This window comes from Lissotriton vulgaris, chromosome 2_1 (assembly GCF_964263255.1).
Source record: "Lissotriton vulgaris chromosome 2_1, aLisVul1.2, whole genome shotgun sequence".
NCBI lineage: Eukaryota > Metazoa > Chordata > Amphibia > Caudata > Salamandridae > Lissotriton > Lissotriton vulgaris.
In genome coordinates this window covers 1,982,514,134-1,982,533,757 of record NC_141687.1, presented here as the reverse complement: position 1 = coordinate 1,982,533,757, position 19,624 = coordinate 1,982,514,134, and the positions used below count along the sequence as shown (strand labels likewise).

Here is a 19,624-nt window from a genome sequence, read left to right as displayed (position 1 = left end):
CTAAGCGCCTTGAGACCCTCTGGGTGAGTAGTGCGCTATATAAATTTCTGAACTTGAAATTGAACTTATGAAGCAATAAGGCAATGCTATGCGGACCATAACACTGCAAAACACAGACAAAGCTGTCGCATGACATGGCCCTCGTACCTAATCAGCTTAGTGCTATCAGTTCATTTCATTATGTTTATCAAAAAATCAAGACTGCAGCACACATTTTCTTCTAGCAATTGCACGTGTTCATACATTCAAAAATGATAATACATGTATATGTTTTTATTGGAAGGTATAGTGATTGAAAAAATAAGTTGGGCACTCACCCCTGTGTTCATGGCCGGCGTCTCCTTCATACTGAGCACTGTGCAACGCCTGTCTTTGTTCTGGGCTTAGGTGTTCAAACTGTTCCTGGGTTACTGCAGCTGCTTGCTCACTGGTAAACATCACTAGCTGGGCTGGAGTAAATATGACCTGACACACACAAACAAGAAATGAAAAACATGAGTAAATCAGGTACTCTATCAATGTTCTAAAATCGCCAGATTATGTTTATCTCCTTGTTTCGTCAACTCGTGGTTGATATTGATGCATTAGTGGTTGTGCCAGGATATGTCTCAGTGCCTAGTTTACCAGGGTGAATTTTAAATTGTACAAACAACCTCCAAGATCTAATCTTAATCCAGTATACCTACAGCGCACATTCCTTTTACTTTAAGTGTATGTTGTTTAAAATCATCTGCTCTTTTTTTCCATGACGTTTTACATAGCGCGAACTTGACTCAAAGCTATCGGGTATCATATAGTTTTACACGAGCACCAGTTGTGTGACACATTCATGTTTGTTAGGCACGGGGAGATTAAGTGATTTGCCCAGAATCACAGGATGTTGCGAGTCTCTGCCGAAACTCGATCCTGGTTCCACAGCTCTGAGGTTGACCGCCCTAACCGTTAGGTCAACTACTCTCCCCATGATGGTAGATCACTCTTCCCCACACCCTCCTGGAGAGGGGAATTATTGGTAATGGCCCCTATTAGGGTGCTTTCCCTCAAAGATTTCCTTTTCTCCTTCCCAGTTTTCTATTACAATGGATGGTAGCCTTAGGACTTGGGAACGTTTGGCACTGCAGTGCAGTGTCAAAGCGCTGTGCTCATCATGTACATATTGGAGAGAGAGGTACATATGATTGGCTTATTCGAGTTAGCTGTAAGTCCCTTTTTGTGTGGTAAGACCTGTTCCAGGGGCATGTATCTCCAATGGGCCTCTCTGGGCCTACTGTACTAGTTGTGCCATCCACGGAGGTAGCTCGATTGTGCCACAGGGTTTCCCTAGTAGGGCCTTTATGCACGGACTACTGTTACTCAACTTGGCGTTTACAAAGCTGTGAGCCAAGGTTCTGCATGTCTCCTGCTATATCGGAGTTCTCCCTGGTGACAGGGTGTGGAGTTGGGAGGAGGTTGGGCAGGTGTGTGTGTAGATATCACCTGCAAGAGCTGTGAATGACAACGGGTGGTGTTTTCGGTACTATTTATATTATTTGAATTTTATATAGTGCATAGCTACCCTCGGGCATCCCAGCGCTTGTCCAGAATGGAAGCAAATGGCAAACAGGCAGATACAGCGGCATCAGATAGGGAAGAGATGGGTGTTCAAAAGTTTACGAAACCTAACAATACACGGCTCTAAACGCAAATTCAGAGGAAGCGCATTCCGGAGAGTGGCAGTATTAACAGAGAACCTTCTCCCACCCGTACGTGCCCTTCTGAGGAATTTGCAACAAATACTGTTGATCAGAGCGCAAAGCTCTGTTAGACTTATAGGGGACAACTAAATTCCTCAGAATGGGAGGCCCCTTATCCTGACACGTTTTGTGCGCTATACAAAGCGACTTAAATTTAATCCTTTCCCACACCGGGAGCCAATGCAGCGCCTTTAATGCGGGTTTGGCTGACTGCATCCTAGGCGAGCTCGTAAGAAGCCTTGCAGCCGCATTTTGGATTTGCTGAAGTTTATTCAGCATTGCTTCAGGGGAGCCCAGGAAGATGGCGTTACAGTAATCTAACCTAGATACAATAAGCCCCTGAATAAGCAGCTTCTTCGATGTCAACAGAAGAAGGGGCAAAACTTTCCGAGCTGCACGGAGGAGCCCAAAGCAGACTCCTGCCGTTCGTTTTGCCTGGGTCCTAAAGGAGAGGTCCTGCTCTAACCAAACCCCAAGACTCTTAATCTCCTCTTTAGGACTGGGGAGGTCGCCTAGACAACTGGGCCAAACAGTCGTGGGGAGTGAGGGTCCTTTATGCCCTAGCAGCATTATTTCGGTCTTTGACCCGTTCAGTTTTAGAGCTGATTCACACATCCAGGTGTAGACTTTGGACATGCAAGAATGTAGCGCATCTGGATTTTCCGTCAGCTGGGATAGAGCCACCACCAGCTGAGTATCGTCAGTATAGCTGACGATTTTAAAACCAAAAGGGGCCACCACATCCTCCACGGGGGCCATATACACATTGAATAATGTGGGGCTTAGGGATGAGCCCTGTGGCACACCACACTGGAGGGGGATGGATGTCGACCGTTCACTGCCTTCCCAGACCTGGTACGACCGGTCGCTAAGAAATGACGTAAACCATTTCAAAGCCGCACCTGTAACCCCCAACTCTGACAGCCGATGGATCAACACTTGATGGTTAACAGTGTCGAAAGCCGCACTGAGGTCCAGGAGGATCACTGCCACTGACCCTCCTGAATCCAAAATGCTCCTAGCTTCTTCCACGACTGCCAGCAGGGCGGTGTCAGTGCCCTGACCTGGCCGAAATCCAGTTTGCGAATCACACAACAGGCCATTGGACTCCAAAAAGTGGGAAAGATGACGATTTACCAACTTTTCAGCAATTTTACAGAGTCCCGGGAGCAGGGAGATGGGCCTGAAATTAGCCAAGTCCGAAGGATCCAGACTCGGCTTTTTCAGGAGGGCTTTCACAACTGCTCTCTTCCAACTAGGTGGTACCAGGCCTTGGGCAAAGGAGGCATTAATAAGATCCATGATAGGGTCAACAATAATAGTTGACGCCTGTTTCAGGATCCTCATGGGAACCGGATCCCTAGGGGTACCGCTCTTCATGGAGCCCAGTACTTTACGGACCTCGTCTGCTGATACTGGGCCAAAAGCTTCCAGCTGAACAAGAGCGCCCCTAGGTTGGCTACCAGCGTCTGCTCTCTGGTCCGCCTGAGGCAGGGCACTAAGAATATTATCTATTTTAGTATGAAAATAATTTGCCAGCTCCTCCCATTTGTCTCCAGGGCTGTCGTGGGCTACTGGGGGCTCGGGAACTCTAAGGAGTTCCTTAACCACTCGGAACGTTTCTCTCGAGGAATTCGAGGAGGTATTGATCCTCTCCTCAAAGAATTGTGTCTTGGTGCGGCGAAGAGCAGCTTTATACGCTCTTATCGCCGCCCGATATTCCTCTCGATCAGCTTCCCCCCATTCCCTCCTCCAGGCCCGCTCCAGCTTCTTACAGCCCTTCCTCAATGTTCTTAGCTCGCGCATGTACCAGGGGGCAGAGCCCATTCTCTTCTCTCTTTTCAACACTCTTCTTTTAGGAAGAATGGCATCAAGGGAGCTAGTCAGCCACTGATCGAAATTTGCGTCAGCCCTTACTGGATCAAGAACTGGAGAAGGGCGGGTACATTCCAGATTGGTGATCCAGTTATCCATCGATAACCTGGACCAAGCTCTTTCTAAGGTATGAACACTAGGGGGAGGGGTGACCATTGCTTCCCTTTGCCAGGTTAAAGGGACCAAAAAGTGGTCTGACCACGGAAGGGGACAAGAGGTCATAGCCCTGAGAAGAGGAATATTGGTAAAAATTGGGTCAAGCAGGTGGCCCTTAATATGCGTGGGCCTCGAATTTATCAGATCCATCTCAAAGGATTTGAAGTCACCCTGTAAGTCTGCCGCTACAGAGTCCGTAGGGTCATTAAAATGGAGATTGAAATCACCCAGCGCCATAAAGTTGGTAGTGGAGGACGCTGACAGCGTGACTGTTTCCATCAGAGAACTGAAGAAGTTACCCACGCTACCCAGAGGGCGGTATATTAATAGGCCTGACATCGACAGCGTAGATGAAATCCACAAAGAGAACTGACAGCTCTCACAGTCCAACACCCCCCATTCTGAGCTCTCCACCGATATGACTCTCTATATATAATAGCAATACCACCCCCTCGCCCCACAGGCCGATCCTGATGGTATTTTAGGAAGCCTGGGGGGAGGGCCCGTACCATATCGGCCCCTGAGCAAGATGTAATCCACGTTTCCGTCAGGAACAAAATGTCTAAGGCATGGTCCTGGATAAGGAAATTAATTTCTAGGGAGTGGCTCGGGAGGGATCGGCAATTCAACAGGGCCATTTGGAGCCCATTCTTTCCTTTAGATGACTGGCACGAGTGACATATCTTACATCCGAGGAAAGGTTTGACCCCTTTGTAGATGTACTTACAGGTCGTATTTTTCGGGGGCCGTAATGCCATGACATCCTCTCGGGTATAGGTAATCCTAGTTTCAGGTGGATTGACCAGAGGGCCTGGCCCTAAGCCCGCCAGGGCCCGGACGGGCACAGACGGGCTGGACTCTGGTGTGACTCTGGCGTGCTCACACTGCGCGCGAACGCTGTGCGTTTGCATGGCCACCTTAAGTACCTGTCCACAATGTGCAGAGAACCACTAGCACACCAACAAAGATGGCGCCGCCGAGCGTGCTTTCTACCCCCAAAATGGCTGCCGGTCGGAGAAACGCGAGGGAAGGGGACCCGCGAAATCCGGTGAGCCAGTTATAATTGAGCAAGTATGCGAATGTGGGCAATTTAAAAACAGGGGGAAAGCCAAAAAATATTAACTCAGATCCAAAACAGGAATTTAAAAAATACGCAAGTTGCCAGAATTGTATAAGCCTGCGAGCGCTATCTGCAAAGTGCTGCTAGATCGTTGCGCACCTTTTAATCAAGACAGAGCCCCGGGACAGCCCACCTTAAGTACCTGTCCACAATGTGCAGGGAACCACTAGCATGCCAACAAAGATGGCGCCGCCGGGCGTGCTGTTCTACCCCCAAAATGGCTGCCGGTCAGAGAAACACGAGGGAAGGGGACCCGCGAAATGCAGTGAGCCAGTTATTATTGAGCAAGTATGCGAATGTGGGCAATTTAAAAACAGGGGGAAAGCCAAAGAATATTAACTCAGATACAAAACAGGAATTTAAAAAATACGCAAGTTGCCAGAATTGTATAAGCCTGCGAGCGCTATCTGCAAAGTGCTGCTAGATCATCACGCACCTTTTAATCAAGACAGAGCCCCGGGACAGCCCACTTTAAGTACCTGTCCACAATGTGCAGGGAACCACTAGCACGCCAACAAAGATGGCGCCGCCGGGCGTGCTGTTCTACCCCCAAAATGGCTGCCAGTCGGAGAAATGCGAGGGAAGGGAACCCGCGAAATTCGGTGAGCCAGTTATTATTGAGCAAGTATGCGAATGTGGGCAATTTAAAAACAGGGGGAAAGCCAAAGAATATTAACTCAGATACAAAACAGGAATTTAAAAAATACACAAGTTGTCAGAATTGTATAAGCCTGCGAGCGCTATCTGCAAAGTGCTGCTAGATCGTCGCGCACCTTTTAATCAAGACAGAGCCCCGGGACAGCCCACCTGAAGTACCTTTCCACAATGTGCAGGGAACCACTAGCTGGCCAACAAAGATGGCGCTGCCGGGCGTGCTGTTCTACCCCCAAAATGGCTGCCGGTCGGAGAAACGCGAGGGAAGGGGACCCGCGAAATGCGGTGAGCCAGTTATTATTGAGCAAGTATGCGAATGTGGGCAATTTAAAAACAGGGGGAAAGCCAATGAATATTAACTCAGATACAAAACAGGAATTTAAAAAATACGCAAGTTGCCAGAATTGTATAAGCCTGCGAGCGCTATCTGCAAAGTGCTGCTAGATCATCGTGCACCTTTTAATCAAGACAGAGACCCGGGACAGCCCACCTTAAGTACCTTTCCACAATGTGCAGGGAACCACTAGCACGCCAACAAAGATCGCGCCGCCGGGCGTGCTGTTCTACCCCCAAAATGACTGCCAGTCAGAGAAATGCGAGGGAAGGGAACCCGCGAAATGCGGTGAGCCAGTTATTATTGAGCAAGTATGCGAATGTGCGCAATTTAAAAACAGGGGGAAAGCCAAAGAATATTAACTCAGATACAAAACAGGAATTTAAAAAATACGCAAGTTGCCAGAATTGTATAAGCCTGCGAACGCTATCTGCAAAGTGCTGCTATATCGTCGCGCACCTTTTAATCAAGACAGAGCCCCGGGACAGCCCACCTTAAGTACCTGTCCACAATGTGCAGGGAACCACTAGCACGCCAAAAAATATGGCGCCGCCGGGCGTGCTGTTCTACCCCCAAAATGGCTGCCGGTCGGAGAAACGCGAGGAAAGGGGACCCGCGAAATGCAGTGAGCCAGTTATTATTGAGCAAGTATGCGAATGTGGGCAATTTAAAAACAGGGGGAAAGCCAAAGAATATTAACTCAGATACAAAACAGGAATTTAAAAAATACGCAAGTTGCCAGAATTGTATAAGCCTGCGAGCGCTATCTGCAAAGTGCTGCTAGATCGTTGCGCACCTTTTAATCAAGACAGAGCCCCGGGGCAGCCCACCTTAAGTACCTGTCCACAATGTGCAGGGAACCACTAGCAAGCCAACAAAGAGGGTGCCGCCGGGCGTGCTGTTCTACCCCCAAAATGGCTGCCGGTCGGAGAAACGCGAGGGAAGGGGACCCGCGAAATGCGGTGAGCCAGTTATTATTGAGCAAGTATGCGAATGTGGGCAATTTAAAAACAGGAGGAAAGCCAAAGAATATTAACTCAGATACAAAACAGGAATTTAAAAAATACGCAAGTTGCCAGAATTGTATAAGCCTGCGAGCGCTATCTGCAAAGTGCTGCTAGATCGTCGCGCACCTTTTAATCAAGACAGAGCCCCGGGACAGCCCACCTTAAGTACCTGTCCACAATGTGCAGGGAACCACTAGCACGCCAACAAAGATGGCGCCGCCGGGCGGGCTGTTCTACCCCCAAAATGGCTGCCGGTCGGAGAAACGCGAGGGAAGGGGACCTGCGAAATGCGGTGAGCCAGTTATTATTGAGCAAGTATGCGAATGTGGGCAATTTAAAAACAGGGGGAAAGCCAAAGAATATTAACTCAGATACAAAACAGGAATTTAAAAAATATGCAAGTTGACAGAATTGTATAAGCCTGTGAGCGCTATCTGCAAAGTGCTGCTAGATCGTCGCACACCTTTTAATCAAGACAGAGCCCCGGGACACCCCACCTTAAGTACCTGTCCACAATGTGCAGGGAACCACTAGCACGCCAACAAAGATGGCGCCACCGGGCGTGCTGTTCTAGCCCCAAAATGGCTGCCGGTCGGAGAAACGCGAGGGAAAGGGACCCGCGAAATGCGGTGAGCCAGTTATTATTGAGCAAGTATGCGAATGTGGGCAATTTAAAAACAGGGGGAAAGCCAAAGAATATTAACTCAGATACAAAACAGGAATTTAAAAAATATGCAAGTTGCCAGAATTGTATAAGCCTGCGAGCGCTATCTGCAAAGTGCTGCTAGATCGTCGCGCACCTTTTAATCAAGGTCTGCTCCTCATATTGGATTAGTATATCAGGGGTTGTGGAGAAAGGCTGTCTAGCATTATTTCCTACAGGCTAAATAGCAACAGTATGATGTTTGGTATCGATGAGTTCGTAATGGCGTATCTTCTACAATAATGGGACTGGGTTCGACATTACGGGATGCAAATGTCACTTTGGGCAAGTGAGCATTTTGATGTACATGGCTCTGTGTGCCTGGCGGCCTGTCTCATAATTCACAACTGGGTGCTAGGTGGATAGCCACATCTGTGCATTCCTGATAGAGGGCCATAAGCTAGGGGTTCATAGGACACCGTTGACCTCTAACTCTGAAGGGCCTTTCTGGGACGGTTGCATGGGGGTGGCATTGTCATCTGCATTCCAAGGGGCTGGGTCTTGGCCTCACTAAAGATTGTGATCAAACCACCTGGGGTAGGAAGGCAGACAGGACACAATTTAGTGAGGGACTGTGCTTTTCAATGGTGACCTTTTGAACTGAATGTATATTCAAAGAACATGGTGGGTATAACTACTGGTACTTTCGCCTCTGAAAGTAGAGACACTTTTGGAATTGGAACCATACTACGCTGGTTTGATACTGGGACATTGACAAAAGGAATCATAAAGGCAGGAGGGGCTGCAACTGGACTATCCGCAGACTTGTGGTGGCTTGGAGCTTGTTGTGTTCCAAGAAGGAGACTATCACTTAGTGGATTTTGGCTGGATGTTGCTGGCTGCAAGCTAGTGCCAACTATAGTGGCATGGGTCTTAAAGAACTCTCCAAGGGCCAGTGAGCTGGTCTCCTGTCCAGGAGATCCCAGTGACACAAAGAATCTCACTGTCTCCACAAGACCATAAGGGCCGCAGTGGGTCAGGCGGAGACAGGTGGAAGTGATCGTGGTTGAGATAAGAGCCTTCCTGACATACACCATCATCTCGCTGTGCAAGAGGAGTGTGTGCACAAAGATCAGCAGTCTTATGAGGTGCCAGGATGAGAAGTACGAGGAGTGTGGGGTAAGCTGGCACAGTCTGAGGGACCAGTGCTTGCAAACAAGGGGATCTGTGCTCACTTGTGCTCCAGGGCGTATGGTGTCCAAGGGGTATTAGGGGAGCCTAAGCCAGGAACTAAGACTGTTTTTGGCCTCTAGATCTGGAGGGCGATAGTGCCTGACATCGCGGCCATTTGTCTGAGGCTGTTGGCTCCATCTCCCTGGACATACACCACAGGGTGTTTTGTTCTGGACAACACTGTGATGAGACTACTGGTGCCATACTTCAGCAGGGCACAGATACACTTGTGGGGACATGGGACCGGAGAACTTGGATGGCACGGTGCACACTGCCAGAGGAATCTATTATCACAAGGAGAATTACTGCCATTAAAAGGGACCATGCAGTCTTCCTAAATAGTGGTTGGCCTGGGCTGACTACCTGCTGCTGTGTGGCACACAAAGTATGCTCACCAATGACTTTTTGGCTTGCCTCCTCTTCTTTTGGAGGTCTCAGGGACATTAAATAACTCCTATGACCCACACAGTCCACTTGAGACACTTGGAGAGTGGTGCCCTCTTATGTGCCAACATCGTCTACTGGATCCCAACTGGTATCGCCGCTTGAGCGCGGAACTAAGAATTGTGCCTGGAGACCAGATTGCCTGGTGCGGAACCCCAGCATCTAAGGCGTGTGGCCCCTCCACTGTGGGGATTTCAATAATCATAAGTTTCTTGTTGGTGGTGGGCCGATTCACCTGTTGCGGGATCTAGCGTATCCTGCTTTGTCATCGTACCACATCACTCTTGTGCGACACGCCAACTGCATGCTCATTGCGTGCAGAGTTCGATTCACAAGTTGCAACCCTCGGAGGTGGGGGCGTACCCTTGGTAGTGCCTCATTCTACCTCATGCAGCATTGCTGAACTTGCATCTGTGCATGTGCCTCATTTCCAGGAAGGCACGGAATTTGTAACTCTTCATTGTATGTGACTGGAACTGGAACTGAAACTGACTGGTGCGACCCGAATGACTGCACACCAGGCATTGTGCCTCATTTCCAGGGAGGTACAAAAATGGCAACTCTTCTTTGTGTGTAACCAGAGCTGTCTGGTGTGACCGTATCATCACTCACCAGGCGTTGTGCAGCCTTTCCAAGGAGGTACTAAGAGTCTGACTCTTCATTGTGGGAAGCCAGAATTGTCTGGTGCAACTCGTATCACTGTGAACAGGCATTGTGCCCAGATTGCTTGTGTGCGACTCTGATCAACGTGTACCTGACATGGTTAATCTTTTGTCTGAGAGGCTCCTCTGCTTCATTCCCCCATTCATCGATAGTTCCCTTTTTGGCCCACAGTGCAGCAGACCAACTGCCCTCACTTCAGCCGGCCCCTGACGACATTGGGTTGCCAGGTAGTATCGCCCGGATCAGGCCTTGGTAATGAGTGACTATGCTGAAGGGACTCTTCCAAGAGCGGGTCAAGAGATTGTGGGACCCCCGTGCTTCGCAGAACTGGGCTGATGCCGGAAGACCCTTGTGGAACCCTTTTTGAGTGATGGACTATTTCCCTCAGCCCACTTCTGCTATGCATCCTGTGGGTAAACTTCCCAAGTGGTGGCCAAACCCCCAGTTAACGCCTTTCTACCCCACATGCTCTCCTGACTTAGTGTGACTTTGGCAGTGTGCGGTCTAGTATCCGAGGGAGGGAGGGAGGGAGGGAGGAGGGCTGGTTAGCTCCAATCCGTGGATACAGGGTAGTCGGGTGAGTTGGAGGGTGGAGGAAGGCTTGGACCATGAGTTCTTCAGTGTGCTTTCAATTGACCTGCTGGGTATCAGTTGCGCCACATTACAGTGTTGTGTGCCTATGTGTGCGAGCACGTTCTGTACAAACCTGCCAGATATCCGTTGCACTGCATATCAGTGCTGAGTGAGTGTGTGTATGGGATAGGGACAGTCTGCGGATCACCTGTGACTAACGACACTGGCCGGTGGTGTTGCCTTACAGGTGGTAGGCCTCCACGCTTGGTTCGTCACCCACCCCGTCGGGTCACGTGAGCAACCTCGTTTTCATCTTGGACACCCATCTCACCATGAAACAACAGATCAATGCCATCTCCTTTGCCTGCATTCACACCTTCCACATGCTCCGCAAGATCTTCTATTGGATCCCCACCTCCATGAGAAAGACATTTAGCCAGGCCTTCAGCTCCAGCAGCCTCGACTACGGGAATGCCCTGTAATCTGGCACCACTGAACAGCTCCTCCTCAATTGTCTCCAAGCCATCAAGAACTCCGCTGCAGGAATGACCTCAACCTTACTAGAAAAGCCAGCATCAACCCTCACCTCAAGACCCTCCATTGGCTACCCGTCCAGAAGAGATACCTTTTCAAATTCCTTACACACGCCTACAAAGCCCACCACAAGACCGGACCCATCTACACCAATGGCCGCCTGACCTTCTACCAACCGACCAGACAACTCCGCTTTACTACCCTTGCTTTAGCCCACGTCCCTCGCATCCATCGCAGCATTGCGGCTGCCGCTCCTTCTCCTACCTCGCTGGAATGACCTCCCCCTCCACCTCTGCTTAAGGCCTGGCTTTTCAACCATCCTCCTCTCTCTCCGACCAAGGATCGCTCATCCTCACAGTACCTGGAGGCCCTCTTGTGGTGACAAGCTGTACTCTATAAGTCCCGCCGACTGATTGATTAATACGTTGATTTCTTGCCAGAAGAACACTACATTTGACATTGGTTTTACTGTGTGGGGTGAATACAAATGCAGTTTACATACATCACGTAAGAAGTCTCTTTTGTGACAATCAGTATATTTATTGTGAGTGAGTGCTGTGCCAATGATTTACATATTGCCCCTGTAATAAGCCTGACTGCTCAGTGGCAAGCTACCAAAGCGTGAGAGCAGGTTATACAGTGAGGGTAATCACTCACCCTTGACAGGAGTGGTAGGTTCTGCCTGGCTAAGGCCTCGACTCAGCCAACCAGAAAGTCCCAGTTCCAACAAAAGTAACTTCTGCATTTCTCTTGAGGTGTTCCATGTATAGAATAATGGTTTCTAATTGTTTCTGGTTGATAGTTCTATTTGATAGTCTGTATCTTCACTAACATTTGTATAAATGATCTTTCTCTTTTAAAGTGTCTTTCAAGAAAATGTCTACTGTTGTATGTACATTTAGTTTATTTTATAATGGAATATTCAGTGCATTATGCATCTGTAACTTGCTGCTTAAGTGTACGTGCTTTGTAGTTGTTCTTGCTTTCTATACATTTTGACTCTCTGCGGGTCAATGGAGGCTGTCACAAAATGTTTACTAAAGAAAATGAGCTGAATAACTGAGGAAAACCAACTCTGCTTGAAGGACCTGGAGAAGGACACACTGATGACAAGTGCTGGAAGAACACCTCAGTGCTTACAAAAGCCAAAGCTATCTGACACTAACTGGAGAATCAAAGAAAACTCCTAATAAGTTTCACTAACTGCAGTGAAATTCATTACTTACAATGTGAACTGTGCAAAGGTTGTGTAAAATCTGAATTTCTGACATTGTGCTAGCCATCTCTCTTTGGGTAATCTTAAAAATACTGCATGGTTTGGCATTGAATTCTGTTTAAACTCTGGTAGCATACACGTCTGATGCTTATTGTCAAATTCTGACCAGCTATTGCTGGAAATGAGGTACCGGTAGAAAACGATGTGTGGAGCAGTGGCGTCACTAGGGTTGGTGTCATGCAGTGCGGGTAACTCATGGTGTCACCCCCTCAGGATTTACCCCATGTACATCCTCTGTGACAGAGCCAAGGCCGCCTCGTCCGGCACGCCTTCCCGGTGGTCATCCTGTCTCCTGCAGACCTCCCGTTCGTCCACGTCCTAGGTCACGGTGTCCCTTCTGGATCTGCCGGCCTCTGGTTGGGCTGTTTGTTCTCCCACCGCTTTCTCCTCCATAGCGTCCGCTACCGTGTCCTCCTTCGTGTTGTCCTCCTCTGCTCTCCTGCTTTCACCTCCTTGCATCCGAGTTCCCCTCTGCAGTTCCGGGCCATCGGAATATAAAGTCCCTCCTCCCTCTTGCACTGAAAGTATTACACCGACAACAGAGGAAGAGACCAGGAAGCAGGACTCCTTGGTGCCCCCGGGGCTCCCGCCACAAGCAATATATATATATATATATATATATATATATATATATATATATATATATATATATATATATATATATATATATATATATATATATCAAGGGCTTCCCGCCCGAAACGCGTCGCTGGTTCTGTTTTAATCTGTAAATAAAATACCATCTTTGCTGAATTTGCTGGTCCGGTCCTCTTCCTTGTTGGCGTGGAGGCGCTGTCTGTGTGCGCAGAGCAGGCTGGGGAGGAACCTTTCTTTATATATATATATATATATATATATATATATATATATATATATATATATATTGCTACCAAACCAATCTTGACCATCAAAGAAGGCGCTGACTCCGTGTATCTTAGTTCAAGGGTTTTTATTTCTTAAATCAGCTTCTGCTCATATATATATATTTTTCCGCTCGTTTCCTCTCAGCTTGCGCCCACCATCCGGAACCACAGCACAGGAAGAAACGGAAGACCCAGAGTACAGGTGAGTTTTTTAATTTTCAGGCACACCTCGTCAGCATAACGTTTCGGCCTACACAGAGGCCTTGGTCACATGACGCACTGAGAGAAGTGAGCTAAATTTAAAGTGCTAGTGCATAGAAAACCAGTACATTTGATTGGCTATTACAGTAGGAGGGAGATGTCCTTAATGAACATAGAAAACATCTTGCGTAAAGTGCAGAAGAAGTAAAATCATTTCATTTTTTTACTGATTACTGTATAAATACAATATGGTCCGTAGACTTGCCAATACCTGTTATCATATGACACCCATGTCACTATAAAATCCAATAGATAAATAATTCATATTTTTTACATCTTTGAAAAAAAGTAACAAAATAGTATTTACATATAATATGGTAAATTTGATTAGGATTGGCATATCCGACCACATGACACTGTGTTCAAATACACTGCCATATTGTTTCTGCACTGAAAACCCGTGGTGATAATAATGCTAATTTAGTGCAATAAAAACTATCACTTATTCAGATCAAATACCTAGGGTTTATACAATTCTTATTTGCTCACCTCATAGGCCATATTGTTGGTACTGGTGCGATAAATGCTAAAATAAACTAATGTGTACAGACAGAACCAAATGTGATAAATCAAAAGATTTTATAACTCAAACTTTGGTTAGGTGCTGCCTAATGCAACTTCCAACAGGAGTATATCAGGTGTGGTCATTTCATAGGTACCATACTATACAACCTAGTTGTTAACGCATGAATAGTTGTGATAGTAACCGGTACAACAGATCGGATAGTAAGCAATTGATATGTATAGCACAAGTAGGTAGGGGGGGTGACAAATAACTGCATGGCATTAAGAGATATTTATAGACACGTATGAAAATCCTCTGTGGAATTGAGGCCATGTGGGGTCTTACTGTCCATTTCCAAGATGTACCTGGTCTCTAATGCTCTTAAAATGCCTTCTCTATTGCCACCTCTCCTCAAGGGACCTACAGTATCTATGGCATAATATCTAAGGAGTCCACTGTTGTTATCGTGGTGTTCCCTAAAATGAATATATATATTGGATTGGATTGGTCTGGAGATGTGAACGGTCCGCAAGTACCAGGTAAGTACCGTGTATCCGGCACGCCTTTCGTTCAGGAGCAGCGCGTATACTTGTGAACAGTGTGGTGTGGTTTCCCAAAGAGACAACGCGGCGCCCCACCCGGATGGTCAAGACATTCTCACGTGAGTTTGAGACTGTGTGGGGAGAAAGCATGCGGCGGTCTGTAATGGGCTGCTGCGTGAAGGTGACTCAAGCTGCATTTTTCATCGCTGCCCCCGCCATGATTATCGGAGCAGAATGCCTGCCACCGCCCGACTTTGTTTTGGACATCACTGGATGTTGGAGGAAGCAGCTCACTGTATCTGCAGCCTCAGTGGGAGACATGAAAACTCCGACTTGGATCATTGTGGGAGAGACGGAGGTGGAAGCCGAGGAGGTTGGGCCAATCAGATAAGATCATTCTGACTTTAAAAATCACGAGCCCCTACGGCGTTATGTCATTCATAGTGAAGCGGGCACTGAAGAAAGCCGCAAGGCTGAAACGCGTCTGCCCCAGCGCTTCGCTATTCCAGCAATAGAGCCTCTTTCAATTAAAAATGAACTTGAGCCACCGAGCATGTGTCGGACCTGTTCCTTTGGGATGGGATTGGTGTGGAGATGTGAACGGTCCGCAAGTACCGTGTATCCGGCACGCCTTTCGTTCAGGAGCACTGCGGATACTTGTGAACAGTGTGGTGTGGTTTCCCAAAGAGACAACGCGGCACCCTCCCGGATGGTCAAGACATACTCACGTGAGTTTAAGACTCTGTGGGGAGAAAGCATGCGGCGGTCTGTAATGGGCCACTGCGTGAAGGTGACTCAAGCTGCATTTTTCATCGCTGCCCCCGCCATGATTATCGGAGCAGAATGCCTGCCACCGCCAGACTTTGTTTGGGACATAACTGGATGTTGGAGGAAGCAGCTCACTGTATCTGCAGGCTCAGTGGGAGACATGAAAACTCCGACTTGGATCATTGTGGGAGAGACGGAGGTGGAAGCCGAGTAGGTTGGGCCAATCAGATAAGATAATTTTGACTTTAAAAATCACAAGCCCCTACGGCGTTATGTCATCCGTAGTGAAGCAGGCACTGAAGAAAGCCACATGGCAAAAACGCGTCTGCCCCAGCGTTTCGCTATTCCAGCAACAGAGCCTCTTTTAATTAAAAATGAACTTGAGTCACCGAGTCGGACCTGTTCCTTTGGGATGGGATTGGTGTGGATATATATATATGTGTGTGTGTATATATATATATATATATATATATATATATATATATATATATATATATATATATATATATATATATATATATATATATATATATATATATATATATATATATATATATATATATATATATATATATATATATATATATATATATATATATATATATATACATATATTTAAGCAATGTTTAAAATACCAGTAGCCGGTCTATCAGTGACGTCCCTCTAAGGGAATATTAGGGTGGAAGACATTAAGTCACAAATAAACTGATGCTACACCCGAGTGCTCAGACTAAGGCATTAAATAGAAAAAGGAACTGCTAGTCTCATACAATGGGAGCTCTGCAAATGTACGGTGGATTAACCTGCTGTACCAAACTATACATAACAAGGTTCATCTTCAACTTTTGGTGGTTACATTTAATTTGCATCTGCACATCCTTTACAAACCTACTCCCTTATTTAACCGCGAGTGACGGAAACATTCACTCAGTCCCTAAAGTTCATTTTTATTTTAATAAAAATATTGACAATTTTATAATAAAAAATATGAATACAACTCGGTTGTTAGTGTGCATGTGTCTGGAGCATGCACATCCAACAAGAATAACTTTTTTCTCTTTTTTTTCAAAACCGTGTTTATTAAGAGTTCAATCAAGATTCAGGACAGCCCTCCACAGTCAGGAGGAGACCGTCAACAACACATACAGATAAAAGCATGGTAGTGAACTCAGAGTTTTATAGAAACAAAAGGGGCACGCCCCAAGTCCCCCCCGACCCACCCATCCCCAACAGTATCCCCCAACACCCCTTCCAACTACCCACCCCTTATCCCACCCTAACCCAGTGCACGTGATCGCAAGTCAGCAACAGGAGACGGAAATCGAAGTCAGAGTCGGCTAACAGCCTAGGGCCCGGGGTCCACATCAAGGGCCAGTACATCATCAATATCAGCTGGGGGATCGAGGTCCAGACCCCTGTAGTCTGCCCACCGCTTCCAGATGTTATAGTGTTTCCGGGGGCACCCCCTGGCCTCAAATACGGGTAATTCTAAACCCATCAGATAGTCTAATCCAGCCTTCCACGCACTCAGGGGGGGGGCACGTTCGCTCTTCCATGCTTGGGCCAGATCACGCTTAGCTACCACTAGTCCCAACAGCAGTAGGTGGCGTTTGTAAATGTTACCCCCAACATTTTCCAGAATATGAAGGAGACCCAGCCTAGGGGTACGGGGAACGTCCCACCCCAGTACTTCCGACAGGCAGTCCCACACACCCGCCCAGAATCGGGTCAGCCTCTCACAGGACCATACGGTATGGAAGAGCGTCCCCCTCTCAGCACCACACCTCAGACATTCAGGGGCAGCTATGAGGCCTGCACGCCACAGCCGCTCCCTAGTATAATAGGCCCTATGGAGGTATTTAAATTGAATGAACCTAAGACGGACGGCTATAGCTGCGCCACGAGGGGATTCGAGGGCCTCCCGCCAATCGTCATCATCCAAGGGGCCAACATCATTCTCCCAGGAGGCCTTCAAAGTCGAGAGGGAGGGGGAGCAGTTCACGACCAGGGAGCGGTATATCTGAGAGACTTTCTTGTCGCCCAGGTCGCCCATAAACAGTTTAGCCTCAATAGGACTAAAGTCGGGGAGCTGTTCCAACCCCACCAGGCTGGGGCCAAGGGCATGGCGGAACTGAAGATAGCGAAAGAATTGGGACCTGGACAAATTATACTCGGAGCTAAGGTCCTGGAAGGATTTAAGTGTGGTTCCATTGAGAACATTACCAAGGGACGAGATCCCGATCGCATCCCAGCCGCCGAACCCGGACAAGGAGGCCAGCGCTGGTAGTAGACCGTTATGCCACAGCGGCGTCTCGGCCGTCAGCCTGCCCCACCACCCCATACGGCGCAGAGCCTGCCGCCAGATCGCGAAGACCACCTGGGTGACCCTTGGCAAAGCCCCCCTCCGCCTGGCCGAGTACAGCAGAGTGTGGAGTGTGGCACCTCCCATCAAGGAGTGTTCCAGTGCATAGGCCGGATCGCTACGATCCCCATACCACCACTCGTTGAGCACTAGAAGGTGGGAGGCCTGGTAATACGATAGCAGGTCCGCGGACGCCAAGCCGCCACAGTAGGCAGAGAGAAAGCAGGTACGCAGTGCCACCCTAGAAGCACCCCCGGCCCACAGAAATCTGCCCAGCACCGAGTTGACACCACGGAACCACTGCGGGCCTATTTTATACGGGTGATTTTGTAGTTGGTAGAGGAGCCGAGGCAGGGCCACCATTTTGAAGATAGCCGACCGGCCATAGATATTAAGGGGCATACGCGTCCAGGTCTTAACGTCAACCTGGACCCTGTCCCACACCGGCTGGATGTTGCGATCCCATGCCACGGCAGGCGAGGCCAAGAGGTAAACGCCCAGGTACTTCATGCCATCGACCGCCACCTGAAGGGACGCAGCCCACTGGCAACTCACCGAGGCTCCCCCCAGAATCCACAGGGTTGACTTGCGAGGGTTAAGAAAGAGCCCCGATGCCTGACCGAACTTCTGCATTATGTCAAGAACACGAGGCCCTGTACGGTGTAAATCGGTCATGAAGAAGAGCACGTCGTCCGCATATAGGGCGATGCGGTCCGAATGGCCCGTCCCCCACACGAAGCCCCGATAGAGCGCGTCCTGGCGCACTCGGGCGGCCATAGGTTCCATGGCCAGCGCGAAGAGGTACGGGGAGAGGGGGCACCCCTGACGAGTGCCCCTGGCCACGGGAAATCGCGCGGAAATCGCCCCAGAGACGCGCACAGAAGCGGTGATATCGGTATAGAGCAGTTTCACATAGGAGACGAAAACCGGACCCAGGTTCAGTAGTGGCAGGAGGGCAAGGAGGTAGGTCCAGCTGACCGAGTCAAAGGCACTATCTATGTCAGCCAATAACAGCGCCGCCTGGTCCCCAGTCTTCCCGATCGCGTCAATCGCCGCCTGCGCCCGCCGGATGTTGTGTCGCGTCGCCCGGTGCGGCATGAATCCCGCCTGGTCCGGGTGAACAAGGGCCGAAATGTGGGGAAGCAGGCGATTCGCAAGCGCCTTGGCCAGGAGTTTGGCTTCAAAATTAATAAGGGAGATGGGGCGGTAGGACTCGTGGCGCTCGGGGGGTCTGCCCGACTTTTGAAATACCACGATCTCGGCGTGACGCCAGTCCGGGGGGAGGCTACCCCGCTCCCGAGCCAGTTCCAGTGCCCGCCTGTAATGCGGCCCAAGTTGCAGGTGGAATTGCCGGTAAAATTCACTGGGGAACCCACTAGGCCCAGGTGCTTTACCCGCTTTGAGTTGACCCAGCGCGTCACCCAATTCCTCAGCTGTCAGGGGGAGATCCAGGGCATCGCGGACCTCATCAGGTACCGCTTGTGGGCGGACCGCCGCGAGGTAAGCCTCAATGCCATCGGGGGAGAGGCTCTCACGAGGGGCATACTGATGCTCGTAGTAGCGCGCGAAGCTCGCTGCAAGGATCGAAGGGTCCGTCATCGCTACCCTCGCGCCGTCGACCAGCCCCGGTAGGGTGACCGGCTGAAAAGTCTGCTGACACAATCGGTGGAGCATGGTGCAGGACTTGTCGCCCCATTGGTACACCCTACTACGAGTAGCCAGCCACGCCTGTCGGGCCTCATCCAACAAGACCGAGGAGTAAGACTGTTGTGCTTGTAAAAGCAGCCGCAGCGTCACATCATCGGCCGCCTCCCTGTGTCGTGCCTCCCGCCTTTCCACACGCTCCGCCGCAGTAGCAATACTTTCATGTCGGGTCCGGCGAGCAGAAGCGCACCAGGCAATATCGACAGCCCTCAGGGCGGGTTTCATGGCCTCCCATACTGTCACCGCATCAACCTCCTCCGTTAGATTGTCCCGCCAATAGTGGGCGATCGCACTGCGCAGATGCCGGGAATAGCCCGGTTGCTGCAGGTGCCACGTAGACATCCGCCACCTGAATGGTTGGCGCGCCTTACAAA

At 49.1% G+C, this 19,624-nt stretch overlaps 1 protein-coding gene across 1 annotated transcript in view; it reads right to left on the bottom strand.

Moving 5' to 3' along the window:
• Nucleotides 1-273: 273 nt before the first annotated feature.
• The window catches only part of STRC (stereocilin), a 446,062-nt gene continuing 426,711 nt past the window's right edge, over nt 274-19,624 (bottom strand). Inside the window, exon 29 of the mRNA XM_086957009.1 lies at nt 274-465. Within this exon, the coding sequence (XP_086813135.1) occupies nt 274-465 (192 nt within the window). The remainder of the gene's footprint in view (nt 466-19,624) is intronic.